Source organism: Notothenia coriiceps, unplaced genomic scaffold (assembly GCF_000735185.1).
Source record: "Notothenia coriiceps isolate Sejong01 unplaced genomic scaffold, NC01 NC01_scaffold00025848, whole genome shotgun sequence".
NCBI lineage: Eukaryota > Metazoa > Chordata > Actinopteri > Perciformes > Nototheniidae > Notothenia > Notothenia coriiceps.
This window is the reverse complement of record NW_011358549.1, coordinates 64,552-73,697: the sequence shown is the minus strand read 5'-3', so window position 1 is coordinate 73,697 and position 9,146 is coordinate 64,552. Positions and strand designations below refer to the sequence as shown.

The following is a 9,146-nucleotide window of genomic DNA, read 5'->3' as shown; positions in this document are numbered from 1 at the left end:
ATTGAGATTGCAGTGTCGTCCGGTATTGTTTGCGGCCACAAAGAGCACTCCGAAAGGGCCCTTTTGTTTGCGTATGTGTGTTGCGTTTTAATGGTTGTGTGTTGTGCATATGTGTGTGTGTGGTGTGACGCTCGAAGAGGGTCTGTCGTTAGGTTTGCTTACTTATAGAAGGGAGCACTAAACGTAGTAAACGAGCGGATTATAAGTTTATCTAGCTACCTAAGGTCTCTTCCTTTTGAAACTTCCACGGGAAAAGAGTTTACTACTCGAGCCACTGTCAGTCAATATATTACGGACTGTATAAAGCGAATTATAACCGTCATGTTTTTGTTAGGACCTATAGTAAATCTTCGATCCTTATAGAGAAGGTCGTCACATATGTCGACTTTATACACAAAGCCCAGTTACGCTGACTAAGCTATCTCGGTCCAGTGTTTATACGAATATTTGACAAATAAAAAAAAGTAGTAAACTTGTTACTGTTTAGAAAGTACACTTATAATTTGTGGTGTTGAGACTTGTTAATTATAAAAGGAGTTAAGTTGGACCTTGGAGAGTAGTTATGACACGACACACACAGCAACCTCGATACACGTAACACGTGAGTTACCGTATACGAGCTTGCCCTCAGACGGACCTGCTACGTTAGTACAACGCGGCGTGATAGGCACGACTCACGACGACTGAAAAGTATGGTTACAGGGTGACAGACCTATTGGACGGTATTTCAGTAGTTCGACGAGACGCGTCACAACCGCTTTACAGCGGGGAGACAAAGTAATATTATCGAGGAATACAGACAATCGCGCGAACGATCGGTCTACGATGTTGTGGTGATGTAAATTCAGAGCGAGCGCCCGGGTGTATGTCGTGCGGGAGGGCCAGAGGCTACCGGTCAGTCCCGGACGGCCACTTCGCCACTTTCACATCCAGACGGCGTTCGCCCGGTCGTCCTCGCCACGAGACAGTCGTAGTCGAACATCTACCATAAAATTGAGCTACGCGAGACTTATGATGCGCCCGTCGGCTACCTGTTTTTAATGTGTACGAAATAGCGAATTATTATTAATCAGCCATTTTTTTAACGGCAATGAACTTCGGGATTAAAAACAAAAATCCGGGATGAGCTTGGTCAAACACCTGGGAGCAAGGCGGCACCTGGTGGGGGTAGCGATGCAGTCGCCCGGTAGGTGAGTCCGAGTGCGTAGTATTCGACGAGTGTAATCTGTCATCAATACGGATACAAATGACGTGCTACTGTAGGAGAATTTTACACGGTAATGCACGTAAAATATCTAGGAAACAACACGGACGCACTATAAATCTATTGTAGGACGTGGGGTCTGGTCCCCTCCCGCGTGCTACGACGGACCATACTGTCTCACCTCCGTTAATGTTCATGAGTTGACGGTGACTCTTGCAGTCGGCCAACTAAATTAAGCAAAAATTACGCGGAAATAAGGTACGAAATTCCTTTATGTAAGCCATGACGTGACAAGAGCATTAGGACTATGAGTTAGGTCGCTGTGCCTTTCGATGTAGTAAGACACAAACTTGAAAATGTCGACCAGAGACTCAGAGAGAAGCTGTCTAATCTCACGATGTCAGTAATAGACCCGCTGCGTAATCTTCACAGGAATAAGTAGATGCAGTAGACCAACAAAACGCCATATACAGATCAGCCCAAAAGTACAGTCTAACGAGAGAAAATAAACTTAAAGATTAACGTCACTAAAGATGCACTATACCACTCGTCGTACTCGGGAATAAATGTCATCTATCGCTTGTAATTATGCCGTCACAAGCTTCAAAGTTGTATTTATCATCTGAATTTGCCGAAACAAGTTTAATATTCTGAAAGCCAAGACTTTGTTTTAATTGAAATCAGATGAAAACAAACTGTAACGGACCCTGCCGTGTTATTTATGATTACTCTACCCTTACATTCATAATGTCAGCCGGAGGGAGGGGGAGCGGCGCTGCGGAAGAGCAGATTGCCTGTCATCTTCCCTTTACAAGCTTAAAGAATGTATTTATCGTGTGAGTTTGGAAATAAAAGTTTCATATTCTGAAAGCCAAGACTTTGTTTGTTTAAAATCAAACAAAACACCCGAACCCCGAAAAAATAGTTTTTTATGCAAATCCACGTTTATTTTGAAATGAGCCGTTGCGACTTCCGACTGATTTCGATAGAGCGGGTCACATTTGTCCACACATATGTTGATAAGAGTATTAAAAACTTGAAAAATATTCCTCTAAGGTACATTTAGAACAGACAAAACATTTGCAATTAATCGCGATTAACTAGGGACAATCATGTGATTAATCGCGATTAAATATTTTAATCAACTGACATACCTACAAAGAATACAACATTGTATCCATATATGCATCCATGTCACCATAAATCAAATGAAACCCATTCACCCTGCAGTCTCTGTGGTTGTCCGGTCCAACGCGGCACTGGTCTCATGTTGCCGACAGCATTGGGGTTGTAGAAAGAGCGTGTGGGAGGCTGCTAGGGAAAGAATGTATGGAAACACGTTGCAGGTCAACCTCTGAATCACAATATATATTTTTTTTAAACTGAAATGACAGAGGTGCACAGTGATTTCTTTATCCACAACCTCCAAGTGTTATGGTTATTGAATCCTTTTAGGAGGTGAACATTTTGCTGCAATATTTTGGTTGGTTTGATTACATTTCCATCTTTTAAACTACTTGTGGCCTTGCCAAAATGAACAATTAGGACGGATTATTATTAAAACATTATTGGCTGTATGTATGAAAAAGCTAAATAAATGTTGTGGCTTAATAGAGAAGGTACTGAAAATAATTCCAAAAGCTTTAGTGATGTTCCACATGATGAATATCACAGTCGCTCTCTGTTCTCACTGTATAACGGTCCTTACCTGGGGCACAGTCATGTAGTATCCGGCCTGCTGGAAAGAGTCGATGATGGGACTCGGCATGCTCCTTATTGTGGAGATCCTCTGCATGTATTTATTGGTCAGGATCGCTTTACGCTCCTCCCTCCGCTGAGCCAGAGCCACATACAGTGGCTTGGTGGCAATAATCCTCCCGTTCATTTCAGTCACTGCTTTTGTTGCTTCCTCAGGTGAGGAGAAACAGACAAAGCCAAAGCCCTTGCTTTGGGAGCCATCTGTCATGACCTGCAGGGAAAAAAGAAATGTTTAAGACGCTTTACATCAGAGCTGTAGACTTGAGACAGGACACAGAAATCAGGACTTGTGACGCCACTGCAGGAACTTGACCTACTTAAGACCTTGTGGCAAAAGCAGAGGAGACTTGAATATGCGACTCAAAAATATTGAAAAATGAGTCACTGAATGTTGTTTTGCCTGTTAAAGCCCTGCCAAACTCTCCTACCCTTAGACATCTCCTGTTTCCATTTATTTGCTGGCTTAATGACTGGAAAGGAAATATTTTTGGGCTCGTCTCTTTGTAGGACACTGATTTATACTCCTTAAGCTTTTATATGACATTTTTCCATGCCATGTCCAATCCTTTATTCTAGACCTGAATTTAAGCAGTTGATTGATTGTTGTGAATAGAACCAGGAAGGCCCAAATCCTCACAACCCACCCTGAAGCTCTTTTTCAGATCACAAACAAGCCTTTCATTATAAGAATAATAAGTTCATACAAAAGTACCTTAATCATTTGCCCTCCTCTCCATCAAGCCTCACTGCATAAAACCTGCTTGTGTTCAACTTTTTCCACAACGTTTGTGAAAAAGACAAATGAGAATAAATATAAATTTAAAAAAAAAAAAATGTATGCCTGGCCGGCCGCACCTTTAAAATTAGTAATTATAAAGCGGATACAAATCTATGTAAAAGTGGACAGTCTTGTGGAAATGCTTTAAGAAAGTCAGAAGAGAATGGTGATGCTTGATGCTCTATCACATTGTAACTAGCAGTGCAAAAGGACAAGGTGATGTTCAGCTTTCTTCTGCAATGGGCAGTGAGTCCTTCATTCTGGGAGAATACAATTGATGGTGTATCGCTTTAAGGTTTAATGGTCGGGCTTTCTAGTATTATTAATTTGTATTGTACGGTTCCAGGTACCTGCTGTGCGGACTGAGGCTGGAAAAAGGAGTCTTCTTTATTATGGTCCTTGGTCTTGGAATGACCTTCAATCAAACCTAACTGAGGGCACTTGTCCCTATAGCATGCTTTAAATGGAAGTTGTCTTAAGTCCTTACCACCAGCTGCTCTTGCAGTAATAAGTAGTGCACCTTTCTTACTGTCTTCATGTGCACAATGTCGTGACTGCTTTTCGTCTTTTGTTTTCTTAGTTATGTTCTCTGTATTTCATATGTTTGTGTTATGTGTAACGTTGCTGCCTTCTTGGCCAGGTCAGCATTGAAAATGAGATTTTATCTCAATGCTTTTATCTGTTTAAATAAAGGTTAAATAAAAAATATATATATATTCCTACCTCAGATAAATCAACAGTAAAATCACAATGATTGTTACGTGTGTGAATCTCATTACCTTGGCACTGGTGATGGTGCCATAAGGGGCAAACTCTTTCCCGAGCCTCTCGTCATCTATGGTATCGTCCAAGTTCTTCACGTACAGATTCACCCCCTGGAATCAGAACGAGTAAGCTTAACTATATTTTATGCTACCCAACCATTTTGTCTATCTCTTTTCTGTTCTCTTTATATATTTTTTTACAAACATACACAGGAATATTTAAACTAGCATTGTCATCTATCTGCTTACATGTAAATTATGCATCAGTTAACATCTATACACAACAATTCAGGTAAGGCCTTCATTATGAAAACTACCTAAGTATTTAACCAATATTCTATAAAGATATCCACTTGAGGTAAAACCATTAAAAGGCCTTCAAATGTCTGGGCCCAGATGCACCCTGCAGCAGCACCTGGTAGCGCTGGATGCGATCCTGTTTGATCTGGTCAAACTTGCGCTTGAGCTCTCCCTGGCGCTCCAGTCTCTTCTGAGCACGACCGACAAAGATGGTCTTCCCATTGATATCTTTTCCATTCATATCATCAACTGCCTGCAAACAAGAGGAGCATCAACATGTTTGAGATTCTACGTGTTGTCTGTATTGTAGAAATAGAGAGCAGACAGATGTTCCTATTCAGATCAACAGAGCAGGATGGTCAGAGGAGCGGCCATATTTATATGCATTGTTGCGATTGCTATAGAGATTGTTATCGCTGTAGCAGCCTCGCTTTTGTATACGTTGTGCAAAAGCCAAGCAGTGGAGTCAGACATGGACTATTGGCTTGGTAAGACAAAAATGTTGATAATTATGAAGGGGATTATATGTGGGTGAGAGGAAAGAAGTAATAAGAATAAGAGTTCTTTAGCTTGTGGGTGTGACACACTTTGAAGCTCACTTTGAGCAGCACATCGATGCTGCCTGGTGTGTTTGTTGCAAGTCAATGCTGCCATGAAGTCAAAATAATGAGCGGCTAGTGTAGGCAGGTATCTATAGATCTAGATGGACAGTGAAAACTTGGCACATTTTACCTGCTGAGCATCCTCGTGGTTTGCGTAGTTCACAAAGCCAAAGCCTCGGGAACGGCCCCTGTCATCCCTCATCACCCGCACACTGAGAGTCCTGCCTGAGAGCACAGAACAGTCTGTGACGGTCTGATCGACTAAGTTACAGTAAAGCAAATCTAATACCAACTGTGGCAGTCAATACATAACAGACAGGCCTCTAAGTGAGTGGGAGAGCAACACAGAAATGATTCAAAAGAAAAGTACTTTCTTACCAAATGCCGAAAAGACTTCCTTGAGTTTCTCCTCCGTGTATTCTTCACCAAAGTTTTTGATGTAGACGTTGGTGAACTTCATCGCTTTGGTTCCAAACTCCATCTCTCTCTCCTTGCGAGACTTAAAGTGGCCAACAAAACTACAAAGAAAATCCAACCCATCACCAAGGGGACAATAAAGAAGGACAACTTTCAAAAAAGGTGCATCTTTGGCTTAAGCACACAGCATCAAATAAGGACATAGCAGAACATAACATAACATAAATGTCACACACATTTTATAAGTGATTATTCCTGTAAATATTGTTCACAGATGAATGAACACTTCTCTTTCCATTATGAATGAAACACCTACTCTGCATGGACACGAGAACTTTCTGATGATTTTTTTTATAAAGTTTAATCCTCAAATGACAACACAGAGAGAAAACACCTCGACACAGATCCTACCTATCAACTGACCTAAGAAGGGACAACTGACATGTTCGCCCCAGCAAATTGGCCATTGGGTTGACATTGCCAGATTCCAATTGATTACCTGTCTTCTGACTGAGCAAAAAACAAAAACACGTCATCCAGCATTCATTCAGAGTTTATAAAGTTAAAAACACACATACATATCCTACACTAGTGTTTGCCCTGAATTTACTTTTTTAGGTCACATTTTCACCACCTTTTAGACTCTGGTAGTTTACTCACACTTTCCTATCATTCAGCAGCATCCCATTCATGGTGTCAATGGCCCGGTTTGCAGCCTCTTGAGTCTCAAAGTGAACAAATCCATAACCTTTGGACCCTTTCTCGTCACAAACAACCTACAAGACAAAGGCTTTGAATCATGCATCAATTGCAGAACAAATAAGCACCAAGTGTAGCCTTTTACTGGGCCAGGCGATCGTTACAATTACAAACTGATTGAACAGATCTATTGTGTCAGAAAATGATCATCATGTTATTGTTTTAGAAAATGTAGTCATTCTAAGCAAACTGTGATAACATGTTGTCAATATTGTTTACTTTAATGGTTCTTTGCAGTGGTCATCTGTTGTAATGCTGTGTCACTCATTTAAAGTGAACTGCACCACCCTACTGTTGTATTCAAACGTATTATTCCAATATTGCATAATGAAAATAATGAATACCTAGAAAATGACCCAGGCAACTCACCTTGCAGGACAAAATGTTGCCAAAGGCTGAGAAGGTATCGTACAGAGCCTTGTTGTCAATAGACTCGTCCATATTCTTGATGAAGATGTTTCCCACGCCAGACTTCCTGAGTCCCGGGTCACGCTGAGACCACATTATTCTGATAGGCCGACCCTTGATGACATCGTAGTTCATTGTATCCAGGGCGCACTCAGCTTCAAAATAAAAATACTGAAATTAATAACCCTTTTCATATTTCATCAAATGTTTCATAAAGCACCACGGCTCCTCATGCAAATCTATATCACAGCTCTATTAAAGATTGAACTTCCTTTAATCAAATCGTTTAAGCAAAATTAGTTGAGAATTTATATCACACAATAATTCATGTCTGTGATGTGGTTTTGTTTGATACTAAAGATGCTTCATGATGCTTCACTCAAATGTTAAATACAATAATTCTCCCATTTCTGTATTTGCGACATTAAAAGGTTCAGGACTTTTCACCATACTGCTTTCGAAATAAGCATAAACATCACAACAAAACATGGGATGTTTTATTGGGCAACACTTATTCCTATCCCATTTTGACAGTTACATTATTATTTGCACCCTTATCCCCAGAAAAATCATAATATTAACTACAAAATTCCCTTTATTTGTTATACATTTTTAAGTTCATAAAGTTTCTTGTTTAATTTTAAACATAAAAAATACAGCTCATGTCTGTAATTAAAAATGATGCTGCCCAGTATTCATTTTCCAGTACTGAAAATAGAGTTTAAACTTGGTACGTTACCATCAGCTGGTTGCTGGAAGTTTATGTATGCATATCCCAGAGACCTGCGGGTGATGATGTCACGGCACACACGGATGGACATGATGGGTCCAGCAGGAGAGAACTTCTGGTAGAGCATTGCCTCCGTGACATCTGAATGCAGGTCGCCTACATACAGAGAGGCGAGGGGGTAGGACTGTCCACCGCTGCTCATCTTGAGTCAGTGCTAGTTAAAGAAAGAAGAATGTTATGAGTATTGCATTGACGCATATGCAGACTACATTCTCCGTGTTGCCCGTTTATAAAAAACAAGTTATATCCACTGCAACCCTAAATAAAACAGCTTTTGATCAATTTCTCACTTTAAGAAGGTTACCATATACCACTTGTTATGATTCAACTCTAAACTAATTCTAAGGCAACTTCTATTGGAAACACATTTTAATATGACCATTTTCTTATCTTAATTTGTGCAATTTTAGCAATATATGAACGCCTCCAACTCAAAAGGTGAGTACAACCTTAACAGGTCAGTTATACCCAAAGGTGTTAGGGAAGTTTTGTGGTTAATTTTTACCATCTTATAACCAGGAAGTATAAAATGGTCTTCCTTTAATGACTCGTTGGCTATATTATACTACATTCGGCTATATTATACTACATTCTGAAAGTTAAAGCAATTCATGTTTTATTAAAATGATTTATTTCCCAATAATTATGACGCGAGAGGGCGTGGCCATATGCTTCTCAAAAGATGGCGAGAGCCCAAACGCCATGGCCCAAACGCCACAGCCAAATTAGCATTTTCCAAAATTGTATCCAAAAATGTGTTTCAATATGGCAGGGCATTAAATAACAAATCTAGGACTATAAAAAAGGTCTATTCACCAATGCATTGATTAAAAGTTCATAACATATTTCATTAGTTACCAAAAAACACTAAGTAACTAGAGCTAGCTAAAGTTAGCTACATTTGCACCAATTCTTACAGCACTTTTAAAACCAATATTAGCGAATATTAAGTAGAGGTGAAGGCATAAATCTCAATAAGACAATTGATTAAAAAAATGTTTAAAAGTTAACGTTACTTACAGCTTTTAAATAGCCTATCTTCGGAATACTGAAGTATGATTTTCAGAGTAGCAGGTTGCGAGCGCCGTTCAACACTTTCCACATGTGCGTTAGGTTGTTTTCGTTTAATTATGACCGTGGAACACCTGCAGTGCTCTTCCGCGTATCGTCGTTTCAATTAAGCTGTGTGAGGGGGCATATGTTAACAGGCGTGACACTCCGCGATGAAAACTAGTTCTTGTATATAAAAAGTATTAAAATCTCTTGTTTCGCCCCCTGTTGGATGTTTGCCCAGACTGAAATCATACATCGTCACGAAAACTCAGTGAATTTAAGGTATCTTTACTAAATCATATTAATATTTCCT

At 39.9% G+C, this 9,146-nt stretch overlaps 1 protein-coding gene across 1 annotated transcript in view; it reads right to left on the bottom strand.

Annotated features, from left to right (window-relative positions):
• LOC104956328 (embryonic polyadenylate-binding protein A-like) overlaps window positions 1–8,999 on the bottom strand; it is an 11,454-nt gene extending 2,455 nt beyond the window's left edge. Inside the window, exons 1-10 of the mRNA XM_010783805.1 lie at window positions 8,801–8,999; window positions 7,730–7,934; window positions 6,952–7,145; window positions 6,484–6,599; window positions 5,785–5,924; window positions 5,537–5,631; window positions 4,920–5,057; window positions 4,520–4,615; window positions 2,913–3,173; window positions 2,428–2,518 (exon numbers count right to left, since the gene is read on the bottom strand). Coding sequence (XP_010782107.1) covers window positions 2,428–2,518; window positions 2,913–3,173; window positions 4,520–4,615; window positions 4,920–5,057; window positions 5,537–5,631; window positions 5,785–5,924; window positions 6,484–6,599; window positions 6,952–7,145; window positions 7,730–7,922 — 1,324 coding nt within the window. The 5' untranslated portion in view covers window positions 7,923–7,934; window positions 8,801–8,999. The remainder of the gene's footprint in view (window positions 1–2,427; window positions 2,519–2,912; window positions 3,174–4,519; window positions 4,616–4,919; window positions 5,058–5,536; window positions 5,632–5,784; window positions 5,925–6,483; window positions 6,600–6,951; window positions 7,146–7,729; window positions 7,935–8,800) is intronic.
• Between the last annotated feature and the right edge of the window lie 147 nt (window positions 9,000–9,146).